The sequence below is a fragment of the Sapajus apella genome, unplaced genomic scaffold (assembly GCF_009761245.1).
Source record: "Sapajus apella isolate SASKATOON/1434 unplaced genomic scaffold, GSC_monkey_1.0 scaffold3, whole genome shotgun sequence".
NCBI classification, from domain to species: domain Eukaryota; kingdom Metazoa; phylum Chordata; class Mammalia; order Primates; family Cebidae; genus Sapajus; species Sapajus apella.
In genome coordinates, this window is record NW_022436943.1 from 44041039 (window position 1) to 44068597 (window position 27559).

At 41.1% G+C, this 27559-nt stretch overlaps 1 protein-coding gene across 3 annotated transcripts in view; it reads right to left on the reverse strand.

The window, feature by feature from the left end:
* Nucleotides 1–8127: 8127 nt before the first annotated feature.
* SNTB1 (syntrophin beta 1) overlaps nucleotides 8128–27559 on the reverse strand; it is a 278639-nt gene continuing 259207 nt past the window's right edge. For 2 of the 3 annotated variants that reach the window (XM_032252745.1, XM_032252736.1), the window contains 3 exons: nucleotides 21729–21925; nucleotides 14157–14347; nucleotides 8209–11333 (listed from right to left, as the gene is read on the reverse strand). In XM_032252745.1, the coding sequence (XP_032108636.1) occupies nucleotides 11241–11333; nucleotides 14157–14347; nucleotides 21729–21925 (481 nt within the window). In that variant the 3' untranslated portion in view covers nucleotides 8209–11240. Of the gene's footprint in view, nucleotides 11334–14156; nucleotides 14348–21724; nucleotides 21926–27559 lie in introns of all 3 variants that reach the window. The other variant, XR_004261087.1, reaches the window with a different exon arrangement.

Below are 27559 nucleotides of genomic sequence, written 5' to 3' on the forward strand. Positions count from 1 at the left end.
CCACTAGAATGAATACAATTTTGAAACAGATTACACCATGTCTTGGTGACTATATGGTGCATTTGGGCATCTCTTTTTACTCGTGGGTGAGGGTGGAACAGGATCTTGCTCTGTTCTCTAGGCTAGAGTGCAGTGACAGGATCACAGTTCACTGAGGCCTTGACCTCCCTGGCTCAAACAATCCCAAGCAGCTTCCTGGTAGCTAGGATTACAGGAAAGCACCACCTTACCTGGAGTGAGTAAGTGTGTGTGTGTGTGTGTGTGTGTGTGTGTGTGTGTGTGTGTGTGTGTGTGTAGAGATGTGGTCTTGATATGTTACCTGGAGTGGAGTGTGTACGTGTGTGTGTATGTGTGTGCACGCGTGTGTGTAGAGATATGGTCTTGATATGTTGCCCAGGCTAGTCTTGAACTCCTGGCTTCAAGTGATCCTCCTGCCTCAGCCTCCCAAAGTGCTCAGATTACAAACATTAACCACCTCACCCAGTTGAGGCCATTTTCAAGCCCTTTTTTCTTGGGAAAGAGGGACTCACTGGGTCCAAGTAGCTCAGCTGTGGTATGTAGTGATGGTATATTTAGCAAACTGTTGTCTAAATAAATTGGAAAAGAGAAGTTCTACCTAATGAACTCATGGATCTAATTAAGGATATTTCCAGACAATGTTGACAGTATCAATGGCCTTTTATCTGTTTGTTCAGCTGAGTATGATAAGGTATAGGAAAAGATAGGTAAACTAATTCAAGATATGTTCAGTTTTCCAGCAGAATTTAGAGGAGATATGAAGGGCTTAAGATATTCTGGGCTGGAAAATAAATTATTTTCTACTTTCAGTATCTCCAGCGGCAAAAAATTTTCTAAGTAAGAAATAGCCTCAGAAAAAGAATCAAGCCAAAGGTGTGGCTATATAATCCTTTATTAAGACATTTAAAATAAGTTAATGATTTAAAAGTAGACCCTCTCAGCTAGACAAAAGGCCTTTTCAGAATCTAAAGGGTAGTGTTTCACAGCACCTGGACACAATAGAGACCTGTCAAGAAAAGAATGGCGGGTATGATTGTCCTCAACAGACTAGAGTTTAACTTGATATACAGAAAGCCCACAAAGTCTCTTTTAGTAGAAATGTAATCATATACACTAAAATTCGCCCTTTAAAGTGTATGATTCCGTGGTTTTAGTATATTCACAAAGTGTCCAATCATCACCCGCATCTACTTCCAGAACATTTCATCACTCCAAATGGAAACCACATATCTGTTAGCAATATTTCTTCTTTTCCTTTCCACCACTCCCTAGCAACCACTAATCTACATTTTTTTCCTTCAGCTTTATTGAGGTATATTTAACAAATAAAAATTGTACGTATTCAAGATGTATAACACAATGATTTGATATACATACACATTGTGAAATGATTACCACAATGTAACATATCCATCATCACACATAGTTACCAGTGTGTGTGTGTGTGTTGGGGGGGAGGACATTTGTCATTAATCTGCTTTCTGTCCCTATGGATTTGCCTATAGTAGGACATTTCATATAAATTGACTCATACGGTACATACAATATATGGCCTTTTGTGTCTGGCTTCTTTCACTTAGCATGAGGTTTTCAAAGTTCATATTGTAACATGAATCAGTTCTTCACCCTTTTTATAGTTTAATGATGTATGAATCTGCTACATTTTGTTTATCCATTTATCAGTTGATGGACATTTGGGTTGATTCATAATACCTTTTTTGGTATTATGAATAATGCTGCTATGGACCTTTGGGTACAAGTTTGCACATGGACATGTTTTCTGTTATCTTGGGTTATATGCCTAGGAGTGGAATTACTGGGCTGTATGGTGGCTCCATGTTGAGGTTTTTGAGAAAATGACAGACTGTTTTCCAAAGTAGCTGTACCACTTGACATTCCAGCAATGGATGAGGGTTCTGGTTTCTCCACATCCTTGCCAACACTTGTGTTTTTTCACAAGTGAATGATATGAAGTAGTATCTCACTGTGGTTTTGATTTGCATTTACCTGATAACTAATGATGTTAAGCATCTTTTCATGTGTTTACATATCTAATTTGAAGAAATGTTCACTCAGATCTTTTGACCATTTTTTAAATTGGGTTATTTGTCTTTTGTTGAGTTGTAAGAGTTCTTTATATTCTGGATTCTAGTTTCCAATTAGATATATGATTTGCAAATATTTACTCCCATTCTGTGAGGTTTTTTTTTACATTATAGTTTAGCTCCTGCATTTAGGTCTATGACCCATTTTGGCTTAATTTCTTTATAGTCTTAATTTTGTGAAGGGATACAGCTTCATTCCTTTGAATACAGATTCATTCCAGCACTATTTAGTGAAAAGACTATTCTTTCCTCCTTAATTTTCTTGGCACCAGAAATCTCATAAAACTGTAAGAAATTGGTGTCAAACTGAAAAGCGGCCTCCAAATTTCAATGGACAGGAAGCAGGATAAGAAAACTAATCAGTTGCATCCTCGGACTATTGTTAAGTCCTCAAGTCATCCATAGGTTCTTAGAAACTGCAACTTTAAGCAAAACCACTTACAGAAGATCCTCAAATACTGTCCCATCCTAGCTGGATTTTAGAATTACTGTGAACTAGTGACTAGTTCCTCAATGAAAGGAAGCATCTCTTGCAGTTATCCATCGTGTCTCTGCCTCACCATTGTATTTTGGATGTAAGAAGGCAGTTAATTTGGCTTTTGTAGGTCACAATATTGTAGATTTTAAGAAACAGCATCCTAGAGAGTTATCCCTAACAGATGATCATGAAATATTGGACTTTAGTCTATATTATTTTTCATGTGGAATGAATAAAAATGTGTCCAGAGGGTAGAATGTGGTCAGTTAAATATAGCCACAAAGCTTTGTGTTCCTTCTACCAAGAGATGGAATCTATTCCCCTACTCCTTGCATCCGAGCAGGCAATGTGACTTTCTTCGACCGGTAGAATGTGGCATAAATGACATGCTGTGAGCTGGGACCTAGGCCTTGAGAACCTTGTAGCTTCTCTTTTGCTTTTGTAGAACCTTGCCTTCCATATAAGGGAGCCACATAGGAGACCTGGTCTAGCCTAGTAGAAGGTGAGAGGACATGTGGAAGAGAACAGAGGTGCCCTGATAGCCACACCAGCTGCCAGGCATGTGAATGAGGCATCTGGCATCTTCCAACCTAGCGCATGCTCCAGATAAATACAGCCACATGAGGGAGCCCAGGCAAAACCAGTAAAGAGCTGCCCAGCCAACCCACAGAATAATGAGAAACAATATGTTGCTGTGTTCTAAGCCACTAGGTTGTGAGGTAGCTTGTTGTACATAGACGTTAGCTTCCACTCATTTCCAAAAACATTGAGAGGCCAAGTGCAAGAAGCTTTCAAAAATTTCATTTATTAAGGCCTTAGTGTGAAGGCCATAGTTGAAGATAAATGAAATTGCTTACTTTTTGGACTGTGTTTCCCTTTCTCATGAGACCCAGAAAACTTGGAGAGGAAGAAGTTCCTTACTCTCTTGTGCAGATGAGAATTAGGAAGCAGGGGAGCTACAGTGAATGAATGAGGCATTATTGTTAGTGTTTCCTGGAATTGTCTTTGAGTTCTTAGGAGTAAATAGGCTTTATTCATCCAAAGAATTATAAAGGAAAATTACTGAAAATATCACTGGCTTTGTTTCTGGAGAAGAACGTTTTCTTTCAACATGTCCAGGCCCTGGTCCAATCCAAGGCAAAATCACAGCCATGAGGCCAGGCATGAGAGCAGGAGTGTCCCTACCTCCGAGATCAGAGTCAGTGGGAGGCTTTGTCCAGGGGATGCCTCTTCCTGACCACGCTGCCAAAATGCAATGGATGGTCTGAGTGTGTGTCAGTTTCCTATCTTGCCTCCTGTTCCCATAGGGCTTACTTTTTCACCATCTCCCGCTTCTGCCCAACTCTTCTTGCTGTGACACTGTCCAGGCAATGTGCCTTCTATGGGCTCTTACACTCTTCCAAGAAAAGGCCTCATTTTTTCCAAGGAAAAAAATAATAGAGAATAAAAGGCCAAAAGAGAGGTTCCTGTGGCTTTTCTGTTATCATTCAAATGTGATTCCATATTCTACTTGGACATGGTTTAGTCATTTTAATGAGGTATTAGACTTGCTTCCCCCAGTGAAATCAAATTTAGTGTAATTTAGAGGACTGTAAGTGACATGATAATTGATTTCTGGTCACACATTCAAATAGTTCTATTATTCAGGATTTTATAGACAGGTTAAAGCTATTATTCACCGTATCAGAACATTACCCATAAAAAAAAGAAAGTTTTTAAAAGAAAATTTTGAAATGCACATTTAAGAAGTTCATATAATATAGAAGGGTATTAAGGTCATACCCATCATCTCTAGTCCCATTTCTAAGCAGTGACTGATAGTAAGAGGCTTTAAACATTTTTTTAAATGTATCCTTCAGACATTTTAATACACGTACAAGCATATTATATGTGTCCATTGTTTCTCAACTAATCAGGCCCAAACACCCCTTCTATAAGCAGTACTTTTAATGTCTCCTTTGCTGTCAAAAGGTGGAATCCATAAATAATGGTCTTAGGAAGTTTCCTAGAAAACAAAATCTGAGGCAAGGATTTGTGCTGATGCTTTATTTGGGAGACACCGAGATGATGAAAAAAAAGGGCGGGGAAAGGCAGGGAAGGCAGCAAAGCAAGGCAAGGTGACATTAGTGCTTTGTGAGGCCCAGAGAGACACAGCCAACCGCTAAGTGTCTTCTCAGTCACGTGGGATGGCTTTCAGGATAGAGGGTGTACAGAGAAACCATGCCTCACACAGGTACATAAAAGAGGAAGAGCTGGGCATGGTGGCTCACATCTGTAATCTCAGCACTTTGAAAGGCCAAGGCAGGCAGATGACTTGAGGTCAGGAGTTCGAGACCATCCTGGCCAACATGGTGAAACCCTGTGTATATTAAAAAAATAAAGTAAATGAGGGTGGTGGCGTGCACCTGTAATTCCAGCTAATCAGGAGGCTGAGGCAGGAGAATTGCTTGATCCCAAGAGGCAGAAGGCTGCAGTGAGCTGAGATCGCATCACTGCACTCCAACCTGGGCTACAGAGTATGACTCTGGTCTCAAAAAGAAGAAGAAAAGGATTATTTATTTGCTCAGTTTCTCCATGTTATTGACCCCTGTGTGGCCCCAAAAAGATTTAAATCCCCTACAGTTCTGCCTTGCTCAGGTTACTACCCAGCAGCTGCTCTGGAATCTGGCTCCTGTGGCCTGCAGTGCGCTGTTCATCCAAGTCTGGAATTGATGATAGAACCCAGAAATTGAAGTATACGTCTCCTCTGCCTGGCTGCCTGGCAGCCACCAAACTAAGAGGGGGAGGGGAGGCCGCATTTCCAGGCAAGCAATTGGTTGGCTCTAAGTGGCTAAACGCTTCGGTCAGGCAGAGCCAGCTAGGGTGGTGCTGGGTTGGGTAAACAGCTGGACTTTTAGGAGATACCATGATGGTACTGAAGGAGTTTGAGGAGATCTATAGGATGTGTCTAGTACAGTAATACAACCTATACATACTTAGGACTTTTAAAAATTGCTATCTCTTAACCATAGGCAAAATTTTTGGAAAGGCAAAGTAATGATAATAAAACAGTATGCACTTCAATATGGAGATGCTTGGGGACAGCGACACTTAAAAGACAAAACGAAGTAGTCAAACATTTGCCTTTTACGCTCACCAGCCATGACTGAAGTGGTGCTAAGTCAGGTGTTTGTAACTCAAGTACCACGCAGACTCAGTTTTATAAAATGTTAATACCTTTTGGTAATGACCTGAGTAAAACAGAAACATAATCTTTCTTTCATACACACGGCAGTTGCATACCTAGAAAATTCAGAATATATTGAATCTGTCAAAATATTTTCATATATAAAAGGTAGTCAAGATCTAGGCTTGGATCATCATAAACAGGTTTTTTACCAACACAAACAACCCAGAACACACAAATGTTGTGTGGGAAACAGTTCCACTGGATGTAGGGCTGTCATCAGCAGAATATCCACCAACTTTGGCTCTTGTTCATTAAATACCAATAATGTGCCCATTTCCCCCAAATATTGTAACAACCAAACGGCATTACCACAGATTTACAAAATGCCCCCATAGGGTGAGTGGAGGAGGCAGTTTGACTCTTCTGGAGAACCACTTAAAAAAACAAACAGCAGGGCGTGGTGGCTCACGCCTGTAATCCCAGCACTTTGGGAGGCCAACGTGGGCAGATCAAGTGGTCAGGAGATCGAGACCTTCCTGGCCAGCATGGTGGAACCCCGTCTGTACTAAAAATACAAAAATTAGCTGGGCGTGGTGGTGTGCGTCTGTAACCCAGCTACTCAGGAGGCTGAGGGAGGAGAATCGCTTGAACCCCAGAGGGGAAGTTGTAGTAAGCTGAAATCGGGCCACTGCACTCCAGCCTGGCGACAGAGCGAGACTCCGTCTCAAAACAAACAAACAAACAAAAAATCCAAAACACAGATATGCACCTTGCAGAGCTTCTGCTTAGAGATTTTGTCCATATTAGCACTTAAAGATCGACCATTCTTTGTCAACCATTGCAGAATATCCAGGCATAGCCCTGTGCCAGGATTTATTCAGCTAGTGATGGTCATACTGACTTTTTCAACGGTCTTCTTGCAAGCAACGTGGCAGAGATGATCTTTAGATTTTAGCCTTTGTGCACTCATGCAGTTATACCTCCAGAATAAATTCCCACAAGTCAAAAGGTACAGGCATTTTAAAATTTGTATGGATATTGCCAAATTGCCAATTATTGCCAAATATCTCACCACTAAGTGTTATAGAAGATTTTAATATTGGTAACTATAGTTCTTTAAAGATGAAAATGAAGAATTTTAAATGCCCTATTGAAAGCCATTTTCAGATCATTTTACATTACTTAGTAGCTGCCAGCCTTGACTTGTCTTTTTATATAGGATATTCATGTGGACAGGAAATTGGATTTCCAGTATTTTCTAGGGTAGAACCAGGGTCATGACTGAAAGGCAGGCAGAAGTTTGTTTCGTTTTGTTTTAAAGATGGAGCCTCACTATCTTGTTCAGGCTGGTCTACAAGCTCTCGAACTCCTGGCCTCAGGTGATCCTCTTGCTTCCCAAAGCATTGGGATTACAGATGTGAGTCACAACATCCAGCCAGAAGTTTTGGCTCTAACAGTGTAAGAACTTTCAGACATCCCTACCCATCCAGCAATAGAATGACCTGCCTGGGGAGATGAGGTACTTCCCTCCCATACCTGGGAATTTTTAATTTCAGACTGGATGAATAATTTCAAGGGATGTTCAGGAAGAGATTCCTGAGCTTAATGGAATATTATACAAGGTCAGTGTTTCCAAAGATGTAGCACCTGGGCCATGGTGTATATGTGGGATGACTTTAAGTGGTACAAGCATTAAAAAGTTTTAATTGGTTTATATTCATTTTTATATGATATACGATGTTGCTATATTACTAGCAAATCATATACGTTAAGTTAGTACTGTTGCAATAATAAACTTTGGGCTAAAATATGCTTGATCACCTCTAAGGTTTCTTCAAAATTGTAATTCTAGAGTTCTAAATTTAATCTTAATATTACCAAAGTTTCAACTACTAAAAAGACTTTGAAACCCCAGTCCTTTACATTTATTAGAAGCAATTTAAACACAAACCACATTCTAGTACAGCAGAGAATTTGCATATTTGGAGCTTGGTCTCAACTCCCACGAAAACATAGTTAAAAATGAGAGCCCTAAGCCCTAGGTGAAGAGACCCACCCTGAAATTATATTCAACTTAATAATTTGGGGACAATATTAACATTCTAGGGATCTGTTAAACTTTGCTGCAATGGGAGGAGGGGAAAGAAGACCTGTATATTTTTTAATGAACTCAGAAAAAAAGTAGCGATCACACAAACATGTTGCTGGTGGCATCCCCCTTATCCATCAGCATTTGGTGAAAGAGAATAGCGAGGCTGGTCTTCATACTCCCATGCTCCTCTATGAGTACCATAAAACCACTGTCCAGGTCATCCTATTATATATTTAGAATGTAATATAAACTTCTGCACTGGAAATCAGAGGTGAATATTTATTTAATTCATATATAAATTTTACATAATATTCATGGTGCTATAAATATAGGCACATTTTTTTAGAAGTCCAGATACATCCAAAAATTACTTCCTCACCGTAGCCTACTCCAATCCCCTCTAGATGGAATATATAACGTTTGTAAAACAGGGGCCAAAAAGGCCCTGTCCATTAATTTAAAAACTTTCTGATCATCAAGACCACTCTTTCCTGCTTCAATCAAGCAGAGTCAACAAGGGGCATGTGTTTTCAGGATTTTAATTGCACTAGTGGATGAATTACGTAAATATCTCTGCCTGGGTAGTTTGCAATAGGTTTATGGTTTTGTTTCTCCACTTAGTTCAAGTCAGAGAAAGAAAAACCAATACCTATATACCTATTGGCCTTCTTTAAATCCCTGTGAGATAAGCTTAAAAGGACGTCACCACACCAGAGGACTCACTTAACCACATCTACTGACAAATAGGCAACTTCCCATAAAGTACAGGTTAAAACATCATTCATTTATATTGGTTTTCATTTGGGGACAAACATTGTAAATTTAATAATTCGTGGGATTGAGCACAGAGCAAATTGGACAAAAACAAATTCCTCAAAGTGACTCGGTTGATTCATTGACTGTACCCAGGCATGATCCAGACCTATGAGTTGTGTCATACACCCTGGCACACATCAGACAAGATTAAAGTCTGCAGTGTAAAGTCATTGGAACTTGAATTCAAAATGAGAAAAAAATGAGTATTGGAAATTGATGCAGTAGAGCCTCTCTATTATGATACATTTTAACTTGGAGGGAAAAAATGATTCATATACACAATTATCTTAGTCAAATTTTCTATTTCTTGCTAGCAACATTTTAATTTACTTCAGAAAATGCATTAATTTTATTTAAATATATTTTCCTAAAATATAAATAATTAAATTAAATTTTTATAAATGTAGAGAATATAGTTTCCATTGACCCCCACACAGATATTAATCAGTCCAAAACTTAAGTGATAAGGAAATCATATTTGTAATTATGATCATTTTTAATTTGTCTATAAATATATAATAGAATCTTGGCAACTTAATTATGAGTAGTTAACTCATACTTCATGTAGAACCGAGCACCTTAGATTACATATTGTTGAATTAAACTATTGTCATTAATATATGTATTTTAATAGGTTATTTACAATCCACAAGTATAATTCTCTTGTATAACAACATTCCAGTGATTCTGAAAATATATAGTGAAAGAGTGCAATATAATTTACAAATGCATCAAAGCTTTTCTATGGTATTCAAGCTGGGACTTGACTTTTCAGCATTTGAAAATAGAAACAAACAAAAAGTCAATATCCTAAAGCTGTGTTTTCTAAAGCATTAAAAAAACAAAACAAAACAAAACAAAACAAAACACTAGCTTCACAAGATGCTCCATTAGAAAGAAGTCCTGTAGGTAAGTGTGAGGAATGGCTCACCAGATTTCCCCTTGAAGAATCACAATGAACTTTAAAGCCTTCAAGGAGGCAATCATGAAATCAGCTTAACATTTTTCATCTCAGTATTTAATAAAGTTTATTAACAAACCCTTCTCTCCCCCCAGCAAAACACCACTTGGTCAAGCCTCTTGGAACTAGTGTCACATGATATATTCTTTGGGGAAATGCTGATTTAAAATAAAACCCTGCAACTCAATAAACAAATATATCTGAGTGAATAAAATCATGTTCCTTTAACACGGTTGTACTTTTCAAAGCTCTTTGCATGGGTATTTGTTAACATATGATTCTTTAAAAACACACAAGTCTAACAATAGATGTCTGTCTGTGTAAACTACAGGAAAAGCATTAGAAATGTTTATAGAGATACTAGAGCTCATTTTCAAGGTTTAAGAAAAATGACTTCAAAATCAATAGGTGTTATTCTTAGTGAGTTTGTTTTGAGAGATAAACATGAAAGCATTAAATCCGTAATGTGCCGTATAATGACTGAAAATATTCCTGTAGAAAAATATCAGGTCATTATATTTCCCTGGAATTCTGAAAGAACTGCAGATACTACCGATAGATTTGATTATAGAATTGGGTCTATATGTAAAACCCAGCATCATCCAGAATTAAATGAGGCCGCTCTATTACTTGCTTGAAAATGCATGCATGTATAGCACAGGCAAAAACAAAGATCAGTAAGTTGCTCAGTATTTCCATTGAAAACCATGAAATGGGGATAATTCGTTAACTCCAACAACATGAGTTGTTTATATGTATATGTATATCAGATGACATTCTTTTCTGAAAAATATACCCATAATTCGCTCTCTATAAATAAAGCTGTAACTCTTGGTTATAAGACAGGAGACCTTGGTGTGAGTGCAGTCCCAGAATTAATCATCTTCTCTGCACACAACTCTTTAGCCAAGCTTATCAATTTAAGCAGTCTACTTTGGCTCAGATTCTACTAGCTTACAGCTCAGATCAGTATCTGATGCTTTATTTAATTCCTGCTCAGTATATGCTAATGGGAACACTCAGGACTCATTCTAAACCACTGAAAGATAAGTCATTATTTAAAAAGTAACAGCTGCTTCATACTTAAATAAAAGGTGGGTCTCTATTTGAAATATTTTTCTTTACCTACAAGTGAAAGTCAACTCAGCAAGAATTAGGAAATAAATCACAATTTAAAAAGGGACTATTGTTACTGGGGATGCGGGCTTGGAGAAGTAGATAAAAATGTCCATTTCTCAACTCTTCGGCCCTTGCGTACCTGGGTGAATCGGTTGGGTAAGAAGTGGGATGATTAAGATCTACACATGCTGTTGGTTGTCATTATTTCAATGCTATGCTGTGTACTTCCAGTCACCTCACCTCTTTAACCTTGTATTGTTCTAGAAAGTTTTATTCTGATATTTCTCATGGTACTTTTGCAGGCTATCCCTTGTAGTTGCTGAAACTGATGGAGGAGTCTGGGACAGTTACATATGACTCCTGAGAGCTAAAGCTGACTGAGCACTCTACATCTGGTGCGCCGCTCACTACAGATGGTGTCTGACGTCACGTTCTCTGGTGGCACTGCAGCCCTTCTTTTCTCCAAGGCAAGTCGCTCGTCTTCAGGCCACCAAGCCCAGTCTTGTAATCTTAGCTGACAGGAAGGAATGAATGATGAAAACAATTGGCTTGGGGCAGGAATGAAGGTCCAGTTGCTGAAATTTAAAAAGAAGAGAGCAGGAGAGATTTTAAATTAATGCTTGATGTAGATTGAGTGATTTGCACATCAAACGAATCCATACGCACTGCCTGCTTTGAAGTGTTAACTGGGGCAATTATGCTCTAAAATCATTGCCCCTCACTGAGATAAAGGAACAACTCTTTGAGCTTATTCCTTACATCTCATATATCTTTTTCTCCAAAATACATCCTGTGAAATTTAGATATACCAATACCATAAATATCGATGTTGCCCTTCTTGACTGTCTAAGCCATTTATTTTTGGTATCACAATACTGATATTTATTCATTTTGGATTTGATACAGTCTGAAGCAGTACTAAATTTCACATCTGAAGATTAGGTTTGAATCCTGCTTCTGATGCTTTTTAGGCATACAATCTTGGATAAGTCTCCTAAAATTCTCCTCAGCCCTACTAACTCACAGTCATTAGAGTATTCAAGGAGCTACTATATGTGAAACTTCCTCGTAAACTGTAAAACACAGAACCCATGCTAAGCAGCTGTGCTGCCAGCCGCCTCTACTCTTGAACTGTTTAAGCGCGCATGTCACATCTCCGTGAAGGCACCATCTGAAGTCTTGTGCTTTTTGGTGTATTCCTTGAGAATCGGGCGTATGCAAGACATAGTCTGGGTAAGAGAGTCCTTCAGCAGTTGAATTTTATCACCTGACCTAATATAGGGAAATTGTTGTTCTCAATTCTCTTCTGCTGTCCCCAGTTTGGTTCTGACGATGACATTATTGGAGAATCAGGACAATCTGAGCAAATCACACCTACCAAAGTTAAGGTTGTACTCATTATGAGCCAGGCACTGTGCTAAATATCTTCTACCCACTATCTTATTTAATTCTCACAGCATCTGTATGAGGAAGCTATTGTGATTATCTCCATTTTTTTAAATGGGGTAACTAAGACTCAGGGAAGCTATGAAACTTTTTGAAATCTAGCTCTTATAATAAATAGAAAGCATGGACTCAAATGCAAGTTTGTCTAAGGCCAGAGCCAGGGCTTAACCACAGCATTCTATGTCACTAACATGGAATACAACTTTTGAAAGGAACATTAAAGATTAGCTACTTCAATCCCTGTATTTTATGGATGGGGTGACTGAGATAGAAAGAAATGAAAGGACTTTCCCAAGAGAGTTGGTGAGTTTGTCGCAGACTCAGAGAGTTCAGGTCTTGACCCTCAGTTTATTGCATTTCCTACAGCTCATCTCCTGTCTCTTCCCCCTCCACACTGGAAAGGTCTGTGGCCCATCTCCTGGGATTGCTTAAACTGACATAGGGGGTAGAGGGGAAGGAGGCTGTGTCTGAATTTGAGCTCATCAACTAAATGTACTGGCAGTAAAAATCAGTCCTTCCTAAATCTTGCAAGTCAGGCTGTAATTACAGGCAGAAAGGCTGAAATTTAGACATAAGTGATTTTCCTCGTGGGCAAAAATAGCCTTGAATTTTTAAGCCAAAGATAAAGCAGGAGACTGATTCTTGTTCTTTTCCACTTTGCTAGGGAGTAGTCACCTTTAGGAAAAAGTACACAATGGGTGATTGACAGAGCAGCAACCGAATTAGAAATATTCTTAGTAAAACGGACTTTTAAGTCACTACTTTATTTCCAAGCGGGTGCCTCACACTGAACCTACTGATTGAAACTTACAAACAAACATTCAATAAAAAATTCTTTGGATCCATTTTAAAAGTTAGAAAAATGCTTGGCTAGAAATAACTCTCAGAAAGTGAATGTTAGCAAAGCAAGTGTCAGCCACAGGGAATGGCCTTCATTGTGACTGCCTGTGGCACTCATGGCAAGAAATCTGGCACTGTTTTGGTGCCGGAAGTATGGCATCATTTAGAAAAGTGGGGCTGCAATTTTGAGATAAAAAGTCCCTATGCCCTGTTGAGCCTGTTCTGCCCTTTCCTTCCTGAAAGCCAGCAAATTCACTCAATAACCCAGTGGCTTGGGAAGACCTAAACAGAGACTAGTCATTACAACATCAAAGTCCTCTTTGAAGTTCTACATTTGACAGCTTAAATGAGATGCTATGTTCTCCTGAAATGCCAAGGATGACACTTGCTAGAGAGCATAAGTGTGCAATTCTCACCCATCTGTGCAAGTGAAGTCATATACTTTTTCATTATGGCAGGCAGAAACCATCTCAGGAAATTTTGCATTTAAACACATGGACTAACTTGCATTGAGATGAAAAGTATATTACTTTAACTGATACATTTGCTAATTTTGTTGCATATTGTTTGACATCAACTCCCTGGCTTCTGTGCCTTTGTCCCGCCCTCTCTCAACTCCAATTGAGTTGATCAGTTTCTTTTCATTTTCCGGTTGCCCTCTTTCTCTGCCCCTCATCCGGCCCCTCCTGTCTCTTTGCTCTATGTCCTCTCCTCAGAGACTTCCCTGATGGTAGGGACCATGTATTTTACTTCACTGCATCCCTAACATCTCTTACAATGCCAAGGTTACATGAGATGCTTGATACTTTTTAAAAATTCAGGGTACATTTTTTAAGCTGGTGAGACCCTATTTGATAAGAATTTAATCAAACTTTGTAAAGGATTCTTTCCTGTGACTCAAATATTTATGTAGTCTTCTACTGGAAAATGAGACTGAATAAAAGAACTTTGAGATAATTGAACCTAATCACTGTTTTTCAAGGATCAAATAAAACATGGGCTTGCAAGCACTTCGTTAGCAGTCAAATGCCGAATAAGAATAAGGCAGCATTATGTTGCAAAATGAAATATTAATATATGAAATCACACTGTCTAAAGAAAAGTACACTTACAATCTCTCCATCTTTGCCTCCAAAATCTAAATACAGCATCCTGATTCCATCATCCGAAGACATTTTGAGCTTTTCATAAGGAGACTGTATGATTGTCTTGGGAAAGGCACCCTCCTGTGGTTCAGTGGAAATAGAAAATCCATTCTCATAATGTATGGTCAAACGGCACTCCTGGTTTTTGTAGGTGCAAGCTGATAGAGAAAGAGAGAGAGAAAGAGACAGGTATGAACCATGGCGATCAATCCATTTTCCCACTCACTTCATGCTTCTTCAGTCCCAGAGATCAGCCACAAGTTTCTTACTACAATAAAAACATAGTCATTGTTCATGAAAATATTCTCCTTGGATTTATTTTGGTGTTGTAATTTTAAAAGCCCCATAGCCGGGCGTGGTGGCTCACGCCTGTAATCCCAGCACTTTGGGAGGCCGAGGTGGGCAGATCATGAGGTCAAGAGATAGAGACAATCCTGGCCAACATGGTGAAATCCCGTCTCTACTAAAAATACAAAAATTAGCTGGGCGTTGTGGCAAGCGCCTATAGTCCCAGCTACTCGGGAGGCTGAGGCTGGAGAATTGCTTGAACCCAGGAGGTGGACGTTGCAGTGAGCTGAGATCACACCACTGCACTCCAGCCTGGCACCTGGCGACAGAGCAAGACTCTGCCTCAAAAAATAAAAATAAAAAAAGAAGCCCCATAGAACTAAGGAAAATAAATGGAAAGAAATTATTTTTGCTGGGTTCTAGTCCTTATCTGGTCATCTGACTGACAACACACAGGTCTGTAGGTGTATTGGCCTTCCAACAGCCCTGTGGGCCTCGCCTCAAGCCAGAAAAAAACCAGATCATTGATTTAAATAAATAAGGCCAGCAGGGCATGCTGACTCACACCTGCAATCCCAGTTTTGGGAGGCCAAGGTAGGCGGATCACTTGAGGTCAGAAGTTCAAGACCAGCCTGGCCAATATGGTGCAACCCCATCAAATTTGTATTTGCTAAAATATTAAACGCTAAAACCCCAACCAATTTGTATTTGCTAAAAATACAAATATTAGCCAGATGTGGTGGTGTGCACCTATAGTCCCAGCTACTCTGGAGGCTGAGACAGGAGAATGGCTTGAACCTGGGAGGCAGAGGTTGCAGTGAGTAGAGATTGCTCTACTCTACTCCAGCCTTGGTGACAGAGCTAGACTCTACCTAAAAGAAAAATTTTTTTTAATGTAAATAAAAAAATAAAGCCACCTTTGAATCACCATCCTCATCATCTTCAACACACACACACACCCTCACACACACACACACACACACATCTACCACATGGTGAAAGAAGACAGCATACGGCCATGACATTATCTAAGTTAAATAATGTAAACAAGTAAGTCAGGAACGAGTGGTTTAAAAATAATCTAATTTTTACAAGTCCAACAAATCTCTTTCTAGAATTGACAGGGGTGTTCTTTTCATTTCCCTGATGATCTTGGATCCTGGAAAAGCTGCTGTTGCTAACAGACCTCAGATGTGGCATCTTCCATGAAGAGCACTCCTGGTGTGGCATCCAGGAATCTCAGTGGTGGTATGCACATGGTGCCCTCTGATCCAAAGAAATAAACCAAAAACCTCTTGAGCAGGTATGGTGCCAGCTTTTATCTGGGATTCTCACTATGTTTAGGAAAAAGAGTCCTGCTCTTTAAGCTTATGAGCTGGGCTTGGGGACTGGCACAGCATCCTAATTCCTATTTAGGAAGACTTGTGAATGTTTTAAATTCTTGATCAAAGGTTCTGGAAAAGGTTATTACAGATCAGATTGGATTTTTTGCTTCACAAAACATCACATTTAACAGACCCCGAAGAGTAAATTGGCTCAGGTTTTGATCTACATCTAAAAGATCTGTAGGGAAACCAGGACACTCCCTGCTGGGGGTGGGGCTTGAAAGCGTAAGAGCAAGGGCTTTATTGATTGAGAACTTGCTGTACATCATCATTTGCCCCACTCAGCTTTATAAATCACACACTTCTGAAGCCGGAACACAGCCCGATATTATAGGTGGAAAATGGAAAGCTCAGAGAGGTGAACACGTTACCACCCAGGCTGTTAGGCTTTCAAAATTCAAGTTCTTTCCACTCTGTCCTGTGTCCCTTCTCATGCTCAGGCACTCAGGACAAGGAGGGATACAGGGAGGGAGCTGGGCACAGAGTCATTCAGCTTTCCTACCTCATGAATGATGACAGTAGGCAGGGAGGCCTCCCAAAGTTTGGAAGAAGAAATAGGGATCTCTATTGCCCACAGAATGTGGTGGTTTTTAATCAAAGCTCTGATTAAAACATATGGCCCTTCTCCTGACTGACTTGCAGATATCTTTCAAGTTGTAACTAGGGCTGATCTATTCCTTTAACAGGTCTATAACTCCTTCTGTGCTCAGTCCCCAAACCCTGCCCTCCGCCAGCTTTCCCATTCAAGGATATCCAAGGACAGTGGCATAGAAATCATGCTGATGGCACTGGCTCCCTGTCTTAATCCCTCCTTTTTTTTTTTTTGAGATGGGGTCTACGCTATGTTGCCCAGGTCAGTCTCAAACTCTGGGCTCAAAGGATCCTCCCGCTTCAGCCTCCTGAGTAGCTGGGGTTACAGGCGTGTGTCCCATGACAGACGCCATTTTGATACCCTTCATGTCTACCACCCGCAGACTATGTGGGTGAATGGGATATAAGCATTGGGTTCTTTTCCCCAATGTTTAAACAAATGGTAAAACGATACCATCGGATATTCTGAATTAACTGATTGTGATTACTTTTAATTCTAGTTGACTTCAAATGATATTTGTGGAATATTTGACCTCATATACTCCAGTCGACCTCAAATGGTATTTGGGGTATTTGTGATGGCACTCTACATAGAATGGAATCAGTTATCTGAAGATGTTCTCAGTCTATACAGGATAAATCGAACACATTATCAAATTAACTGAAGCTCTGATTAAAACATAGGCCCCTTTTCCCAGCTCTCTGAGGGCATTTTTCGAAGTATAACTGGATTACACTTTGGTCATTCCCACACTTTCTTCTCCAGCACCCAGCTAGCTCACTGCACAGAATTATTAGCTTTTCTCCATTGATTTGTCTATCAATAGCCTCAGTGTTTTCGTGTCAAAGCAGAGTTCAGCTTATTAGAGAAAGATTTTACAAAATTTCTAGGATGTAAACTAAGCCAAATTCCCTTGGGCATCTTCATTCTTTCCTACAACAATCCCCAAATGGTTGCAGCAGGTCTGAGCTTCTCTGGTATTACACATATAACTCTATCAAACTTAGTATTCAGGTGGTCAAGCTTCTTCCAACTCTCAAGTTCAAAACTTTTTTTTTTTTGCCATACAGAGTAGGCATCAAAAATAAAAGCTTCCAAGATACTCCTACAAGGTTTCAACAAAGATCAGAAACATTTGAGGACTAATTAGTTTCAAGATAATTACAAAAAGGCACTGATTATCTTGGATATGTTGCAACGGAAGTTCTGCAAAACATCTAATTTTTCATGTTTGCATAAACAGAGGAAGTTTGGAAAAACCCGACTACATGTAAACATGTGCCACATCTTTCAGAATACTCCTGGGTGGGGCCGGATGCGGTGGTTCATGCCTGTAATCTCAGCACTTTGGGAGGATGAGGTGGGTGAATCAGCTGAGGTCAGGAGTTTGAGACCAGTCTGACCAAGATGGTGAAATTCCATCTCTACTAAAAATATAAATATCGCCGAGCAGGGTGGCGGGCACCTGGAATCCCAGCAACATGTGAGGCTGAGGCAGGAGAATCGCTTGTACCTGGGAGGCGGAGGTTGCAGTGAGCCGAGATCGTGCCATTGCACTCCAGCCTGGGCAACAAGAGTGAAATTCCGTCTCAAGAAAAAAAATACTCCTGGTTGGCCAGGAAGTTGCACCCTGGCATTGTACAAAGAGTTGTGCAAAGAGTGCTCCATGGGCCAGCAGCATCAGAACCACCTGAAATCTTGTTAAATGCAATTCTCAGGCCGCGCCCTAGAACTGCTGACTCTCAATCTCCGGGGATGGGATTGGGCGTTAGCAAATTGAGGCTTTTGAAAATGAAACTAAAATTAAAATTGTCATTGTTTTCAGTGTAGCTAAAGCTTGGAAGCATGGTTCTTAAGAGGTCTTGTGGGAAATCCTGTTCCTCTAAAGCAGAGCTGCACAAAAGGGCTTTCTATTGTGATGGAAATGTTCTAGATCTGTACTGCCCACTGCCCAGTGAAGCAGGCATTAGGCACACGTGGCTACTGAACACTTAAAATGTGGCTAGTGCGACTGAGGAACTGACTATATTTTAATTGTTTTAAATTGCCTCCTTTGATTAAGGCTAGCATATTGGATAACACAGGTCTAGAGATAAGAACAACAACTAACAATCATACTTATTCATAACAACCATGGCGTAGGTACTAGGCACTATTATTCCTATTAACCTATGAGGTAGGTACTATTACTTTCTCCTTTTTATAGATGAAAAAAGCTAAGACATTCAGTACGTGATTATGACAGAAATAGAACTGGAATTTGAATCCAAGTCTGTCTGACTTTAAAGCCCCTACTTGTGACTATAACCTTGTACTGCTTCCTTAGAGACAGAGGGAAATGAAAGAATAGGCAGGAAAGGGTAACAGAAAAGGGAAAACAGCAAATAATATACGAAACTCAAAGACAGGTTTCCTGGAAGACTTTGTGGAGGGCACTAGCCACGGTGCCTCAAAGCCTAATGCCCTTTGATGAATGTCTGCAGGAGATCTGGAAGAGGTTGGCCTTCGATCTCAGAACCAGAAACAATTTGTCTTAGATTTCAGGATCAAGAACAATAACATTATAGACACTGTTAATTGTATAGTTTGCTGACTGATGAAAATCCCTGGGTTCATTATGGATAACAACTTAGCAAATGTACAAGATTGAGTGGCATGTGTTTAGTTAGTAAGTTACCTTAAATTCGATATTACCTTTCCAGACTCTTTTTTTTTAGATGGAGTCTCACTCTTGTCACCCAGGCTGGAGTACAGTGGCACACTCTCAGCTCACTGCAACCCTGGCCTCCTGGGTTCAAGCGATTCTCTTGCCTCAGACTCCTGAGACAGGGGAGGAGATTACAGGCACACGCCGCGGTGCTTGGCTTATGTGTTTTTTTTGAGACTCAGTCTTGCTCTGTTGCCCAGGCTAGAGTACAGTGGCACAATCTCCACTCAATGCAACCTCTGCTCCTGGTTCAAGCAATTTTTCTGCCCCAGCCTCCCGAGTAGCTGGGGCTGCAGGCATATACCACATGCCCAGCTAATTCTTGTATTTTTAGTAGAGACGGGGCTTCACCATATTGGCCAGGCTGGTCTCGAACTCCTGACCTCGTGATCTGCCTGCCTCACCTCCCAGAGGGCTGGGATCACAGGTGTGAGCCACCATGCCTGGCCATTTTTGTATTTACTAGAGACGGGGTTTCACCTTGTTAGCCAGGCTGGTCTCGAACTCCTGACCTCAGATGATTCACCAGCCTCAGCCTCCCAAAGTGCTGGGATTACAGGTGTGAGCCACCACACCCGGCCTCCAGTCCCTTATTTAACCTTCGCCAATTAAGAAATTTAAATTATCTATCTATCTATATACCTACATATGTAAGTTTTGATGTCTGTCATTCTGTCTCTCTGTATGTTTTGGAGAGTGGCATGAAAGTTACTGATCACAACAGCCTGAGCAAAACTGATTTTTGTGGCATCACTGGCACAACCGTGGAAAGTTCCCTGTCTCTGTAGAAACTATAGTGGACAAAGAGTGGACTTCAGAGTGACATAGCCTAGAATTGAAGTCAGATCTGCCATTTATTAGTTGTGTGACCTCGTGCATGTTATTTAACCTTTCTTGAGAATTTGCTTCCTGATTTGTCAGGCTGACAAGGGAAATGGAAGGACTGGATGAGACAGGCAAAGTATTGTGACCCAGGACACACACATGAGTGCACATACGCACAGCTGAATCAAAAGTTCTTCAAAACAATAAAACAATATTTACACTAATTTTTCTATTCTACTTTATTTTTAAAATGTTGGTCTTGCCTTAACTGATTTCAGGACCCATAAAAAATTTGTTTTTCAGGCTAGGCATGGTGGCTTATGCCTGTAATCCCAGCACTTTGAGAGACCAAGACAGGTAGATCACTTGAGGTCAGGAGTTCGAAACCAACCTAGCCAACATGGTGAAACCCTGTCTCTACTAAAAAATACAAAAATTAGCTGGGGGTGGTGGCACGTGCCTGTAATCCTAGCTACTTGGGAGGCTGAGGCAGGAGAATTGCTTGAACTTAGGAGGTGGAAGTCGCAGTGAGCCAATATCGTGCCATTGTACTCCAGCCCAGGTGACAAGAGCAAAACTCCGTCTCAATAAAAAAAAACTTTGTTTTTCAAAGTATGAAGCTACGGAGACATTAAATGCCTGGCAGGTAGCAGGTCCTTAATACATACTATACTATAGAAGCATTCTTCCTTCTACACACATCTCCCATTTCCACCACCGTCTTGCCCTGTCTAAGAGCTCTGTGTGAACGTGGCCTGTGCTCACTCGGCACTTCCATCCTGCCTCTGCCTCTTCGTTCACACCAGGGCAGGGGGTGCTGGTCCTTCTTCCCAGAACTGTCCCTTTGTTCTGCTTATTCCCACCCCAATGCCTTTGGCTCCTGCTCTTTTTAACTGCGTGGGTCTCCAGTTGATATGGTTTGGATGTTTTGTCCCCTCCAAATCTCACGTTGAAATGTAACCCCCAGTACGGACGTGGGGCTTGGTGGAAGGTGTTTGGGTCTTGGGGAGGATCCTTCATGAATGACTTGGTGCCCGCCTCCTTCAGTAATGAGTAAGCTCTTGCTTTGAATTCAGGAGAGACCTGGTTGTTTAAAATAGTGTGGCGCTTTCCTCTCCTCTCTCTCTTTTTCTCCCTTCTTCTATTCCCATGTGATACACCAGTCCCATTCGCCTTCCACCATGATTGGAAGCTTCCTGAGGCCCTCACCGGAAGCAGATGCCAGACCACGCTTCTTGTACAGTCTGCAGAACAGGGACCCAAAGTAAATTTTCTTTATAAATTACCTAGCTCAGGCATGTCTTTATAGCAGTGCAAACAGACTCACACACCTGTCTTCTTCAATTCTATTAACTGCTTAATATATTTCCACTAATTTTATTCTGTGATAGATTACTCAGAATCAGCTTCTGTTATTTGTAGCCAAGAATCCTATTCATTCATCCCTCAAAGTTCATTCCTTCAGGAAGCCATCCAGGGGTTACACAGGTAGGAAAACTGTAACTGAATATCCAACTTACCAACTTTCTTGCGTGAAGACAGGATAAGTCTTTTTATAATCAAAGCCTTAGGTTACATTTTAGTAGGGTATAGCCCTCCTCAATTTAGAAGAATTTAAATTTGCTTCTGGAATTTTAACCATCCCCAGAGGCCAGTGATGAAAATTGCTTTAAGGCCTGGGTGGAGCAGAGGGTTCATCTTCCTGTAACAGCACGCCCTTGGTGGTCCACGGCAGTACTCACCGGTGCTGATTTCGGCGATGAGTTCAGCAGAATTGTGGCAACCCTGTACTATGCTCCTTGTCCAGTGGGAGAGGTCCCTGCTGGTCTCCGCTCTGAAGAGATGGGTTTCGATCCCTTGCCTGGTACCAGTTCGCGTTGCAAAGGACAGATCCACACCAGCCTGGGGTGATCCCTTCCCTGGACCTGAATGGACCAGCCTGGAGAGAGAAAGAGAGATCATCAAAATGGAGACTAGTTTATTCACCTGGTATATCACCTTGTGTAAGACCCAAATTGGTGATTTGCTCTCATTTTTCTGGTCTGGGATCAAAGCGCTCCACTATACCCTGCGGTTCTGCCATCTCCTCTCCAAGGGTAGCATGAGGCTAAGACAGCACCCATGAGCTGGGCATCTGGACGGATATGCCAGGGAGTTCAATAAGATGACTTTAATTTCTGCAAATTCAACTATAAGAAAAGAAAAATAAGTAAAGGTGAGGGAGAAAAGAATTTAAATACTGTATAAAATTCTCTCCAGCATTCCTTTCCTGAGCTTCTGTATGTTCCAGCACAAACATGAAATGAGACTGAGAATCTATTACTTCCTGGGTTAGACTTCATTCTCTTGTGTCTCTTGTAGTTTGGAACATCTGGCTGCATTGAATTCACTTCTGGGTGTGCAAGTTTTCATGCGTGTAGCCCCTAAATGCAAACAAACAAGCTGGAACTCAATTGAAGCAAAAGCCAAGGGTGTATCGGATAAAGCTCAAGGAAGAACCGGCAATGCTGACTTCGTAGGAAGCGGTATGGAAGTGCACCTTAGGGCAGATTTTTCAAGACAGATTTTGGCCACACAAGATTTTCACACTGACGTTTGAACTTACACTCAGCATAAAATGTGACTTTCACTGTAAATATTTTTTTTTTTTTTGAGACGAAGTTTTGCTCTTGTTACCCAGGCTGGAGTGCAATGGCGCGATCTCGGCTCAACGCAACCTCCGCCCCCTGGATTCAGGCAATTCTCCTGCCTCAGCCTCCTGAGTAGCTGGGATTACAGGCACGCGCCACCATGCCCAGCTGATTTTTTGTATTTTTAGTAGAGACGGGGTTTCACCATGTTGACCAGGATGGTCTCGATCTCTTGACCTCATGATCCACCCACCTCGGCCTCCCAAAGTGCTGGGATTACAGGCGTGAGCCACCGCGCCCGGCTCACAGTAAATATTTTCTGAAAGGCCAGACTCGAAAGAGGAAGAATCAAAGTGCTCTGAGAGCCACCTTCTGAGCGGGCGCTAGGTCCTACTTCTCAGTTACTGCTTTCAAACACTGGGATCTTTCATGGTGTCTTCTACTCCTCAATATCTCAGTCTCCCTTTGGGAGAGACTTTTATATCAATCATTTGCAGGGTAGCATAAGTCTAATTTAGTAAATGTGACTTCTCTCTAGGGAATTTGCATTTTCAGTCTTATCTTTTAATACAAAAAGCAAAGCAACACTTTACTGTTCGACAGAGAAACGCCAGGTGTCTAACCACATGGTGGAGGGCAGAGGTATTTTCTTAGGCAAAAGGCTTGTTGCCCCTAGATTAAAATTGAACAAAGGAATTCCAAAAGCTTATGTTTTCTTATAAACCTACATATTGTAGGAACAGAATTATCTGGAATAAAGCATATTATTGCCTGTTGAATTTCTGGCAACAACTTGTTGTGTAACTTGGAGGAGGTTTCTTTTGCTTAGAAAGTTAAAATTAGGCAGGACGGGTGGTTTGCAATGCCAACTTGAAGAAAAAGGGTACTTGAAAAGCCTTTAGGTTGGAAGATTCATTAAAAATATGGAAGGCCAAGTGTGGTGGTTCATGTCTGTAATCCCAGCACTTCGGGAGGTTGAGGCAGGCAGATCACCTGAGGTCAGGAGTTCAAGACCAGCCTAGCCAACATAGTGAAACCCTGTCTCTACTAAAAATACAAAAATTAGCCTGGCATGGTGGCACACACGCCTGTAGTCCCAGCTACTTGGGAGGCTGAGCCAGGAGAATGGCTTTAATCTGGGAGGGGGAGGTTGCAGTGAGTCAAGATTGCGCCACTGCACTCCAGCCTGCGCAACAGTGCAAGACTCCATCTTTAAAAAAAAAAAATAGGAAGTTCCGTTAATCTAATTAAGAGTAGAGTCTAGGACAGTGTGAAGGGAAATGACTGCTGGTATGGGTGCCCACGCGCAGGGATTTAACATGTAGAGATTGAGCCCAATTCATTCAGGAGGGAGGAGGGCATTTTGTAGTAAGTGAACAAGAGTCACTGAGAAGCTGCTGGAGGATTCAAACGCAAGGGAGCCTAAAGAAAACAGAAGGCGGCCGGGCGCGGTGGCTCACGCCTATAATCCCAGCACTTTGGGAGGCCGAGGCGGGTGGATCATGAGGTCAAGAGATCGAGATCATCCTGGTCAACATGGTGAAACCCCGTCTCTACTAAAAATACAAAAATTAGCTGGGCATGGTGGCTCGTGCCTGTAATCCCAGCTACTCAGGAGGCTGAGGCAGGAGAATTGCCTGAACCCAGGAGGCGGAGGTTGTGGTGAGCTGAGATTGCACCATTGCACTCCAGCCTGGGTAATAAGAGCAAAACTCTGTCTCAAAACAAACAAACAAAACAGAAGGAATTTCTCTGAAGCCTAGCACAGACTTTAAAGTGATTGAGGGTCAGGTAAAAATTCACTAAGAAAAGGTATCTACAGGAAGCAAGAATGTATATTGTGTTTTCTTATTTGCTCAAAAGTATATTCCAAAAAAGTGTTTTTATGCTTCAAAGTATTTAAGCTTTCATTGCTTTAAGAAATTAAATAGCTTGCCCTACCTTTTTAAAATTTTAACATCTGTATCAGTTGAGCACAGCTGGCAGGCTGCATGTTTAACTGAAAAAGGACATAGGTTTGGGCGGTATACGAAGCTGTATCAGACCTCATTCTGTCTGACATTTGTTAAACTTTTAAAGAACTTTTAAACTTCTTAAAAAGTAAAGTCATGTTGTGAAGATTAAATAATCTACGCCCTGTACCTAGCACAGAAACAAGGATCTGGTTTGTACTCAGTAAGTATTATTTCCATTCCTTACCCCTAGCCTTAGGTTCCTCGTTTAAAAAATATAATACCAAAGGCCGGGCGTGGTGACTCACACTTGTAATCCCAGCACTTTGGGAGGACGAGGTGGGCGGATCACAATGTCAAGAGATGGAGACCATCCTGGCCAACATGGTGAAACCCCGTCTCTACTAAAAATACAAAAATTAGCTGGGCGTGGTGGCCTGCACCTGTAGTACCAGCTACTCAGAAGGCCAAGGCGGGAGAATTGCTTGAACTCAGGAGGTGGAGGTTGCAGTGAGCCGAGATTGTGCCACTGCACTCCAGCCTGGCACCTGGCGATGGAATGAGACTCTGACTCAAAATAATAATAATAATAATTAATAATAACAATAATAATACCTACCCCATAGGATTAGGATTAAATATAGTAAAATATACAGAGCACTTTGTTCAGTATTTAGCACATGATAGTCAGCATTCAGTAAAACCTGGTTCCCTCCTTCCTTCCCTGGCCTAACTTGTTCTCACTTTCCATACCCTAAATTTCCATCCAGAAGACATCAACTCTGTCACAGTCCAGAGCTAGCATGAATATATTGTAGAGGCAGAAGCAAAGTGAGAAAAAGATATGCCATTCTCATGGAGAATTCTAGGAGTTTCTGTGAATTTCCTACCACTATTAATTTTTCTCCAGGTGACTATAAAATTGAATCGTCTGGGAAAAAGCAATTTGTTAGAAAATCTATACTTGGTAGCTCAGGGTACAAGGAATGGAATTACTAAGAGAAAGGAAGGAGGTCTGAGAAAACCTGGAACCAGGCTGACCGATACCCTGAACAGGGGGCGCTTGATGGGGAAGTCCAGTGTGTTTGAGAAGTGATGATGAAGAAGGCTTTTATTTATTTATTTATTTAGATAGAGTCTTGCTCTGTCACCCAGGCTGGAGTGCAGTGGTGTGATCTCGGCTCACTGCAAACTCCATCTCTTGGGTTCAAGTAATTCTCCTGTCTCAGCCTCCAAGTAGCTGGGGTTACAGGCACGTGCCACCATGCCCAGCTCATTTTTGTATTTTTAGTAGAGATGGGGTTTCATCATATTGGTCAGGCTGTTTGTGAACTCCTGACCTCAGGTGATCTGACTGCTTCAGCCTCCTAAAGTGCTGGGATTACAGGCATGAGCTGCCTAACCTGACCAAAGAAAGCTTTTAGGGCAGCAGTGCCAACCTTTTTGGCACCAGGGATTGATTTCATGGAAGACAATTTTTCCATGAGATGGGGTGAGGAATTGGGGATTGGTGGGAGGTGAAAGGGAAGATCGTTTTGGGATGATTCAAGCGCATTACATTTATTGTGCACTTTACTGCTATTATTATTACTCTGTAATATATAATGAAATCATTATACAACTCGACATAATGCAGAATCAGTGGGAGTGCTGAGCTTGTTTTCCTGCAACTAGATGGGCCCATCTGGAGGTGATGGGAAATAGTGACAGATCATCAGGTATTAGATTCTCATAAGGAGTGATAGGGTTCGCACTCCTTCGTGAGTCTAATGCTGCTGATCTGACAGGAGGCAGAGCTCAGGCGGTAATGTGAGCAATGGGGAGTGCTGTAATACAGATGAAGCTTTGATTGCTAGCTGCTCACCTCCTGCTGTGCAGTCCAGTTCCCAACAGGCCACAAACTACTACAGGTCCACGGCCTGGGGCTTGGGGACTCCTGCTTTAGAGGAAGGACTATTGGTGTTCTGTGTTATTCATCTCATCATAAAATTCTCATTGAGTAATAAAAAGAGGGAAGAGGAAAATTGGTTTTTCAACTAACCAAGTGTAAATTCTCTAATATTTATATTAAACAACCTTGAGTTGCCATCTGAAGAATAGCAGGCATGTTGAATTATGTGTCTTCTTGGCTATGCTGGTATTGGCTTAATGAAATATACAGTAGTGTATGTAAACTCTGAGATAAAGCAAATTGTCTCTTCACTATGTAGTGGGTATACTGTGATAAAAATATACTTTTTCCCAATCAGACTCAAGTGGAATACATCATCTATCTGCTGTATGCCTATGTGTGTAGTGTATGTCCTCTGGATGCAGTGTTACACATCTTGAAATTATCTTACAAATACTACGTGTCAATTTGGGAAAATGCATATGTATTATGGAAAAGTTCTGGAAATGTAATTCAAGGATGTTAAAGAAAAGCTTGAAAGCAAATCCATTAAAATGTAGAGCAATTTTATGGCTAATTTTATTTCTTCTTTTCAAAAAAAAATCTTAAAATTTTCTCTAAGAGGCCAGGCGTGGTGACTCACCCCCGTAATTTCAGCACTTTGGGAGGCCTAGGCAGGTGGGTAACCTGAGGTTAGGAGTTCAAGACCAGCCCAACTAGTATGGTGAAACCCCGTCTCTACTAAAAATAAAAAAAATTAGCCAGGTGTGCTGGCACGTGTCTGTAGTTCCAGTTACTTGGGAGGTAGAGATTACAGTGAGCTGAGATCGTGCCACTGCTGTCCAGCCTGGGCAACAGAGTAAGACTCCGTCTCAAAAAAAAAAAAAGTCTGAGAAACATACACAACAGTTCCTCAAATAATGTCATTCCATTAACATCATTTTATTATAACATTAATGAGAAATGACATCAATTCCCGGCAGGGCCACTGTCTGTGTGGAATTGGCACATTCTCCCCATGACTGCTTGGGTTTTCTCTGGCATCTCCAGTTTCCTCCCGCATCCCAAAGGTGTTCCCGTTAGGTGAAATGGTGTGTCTA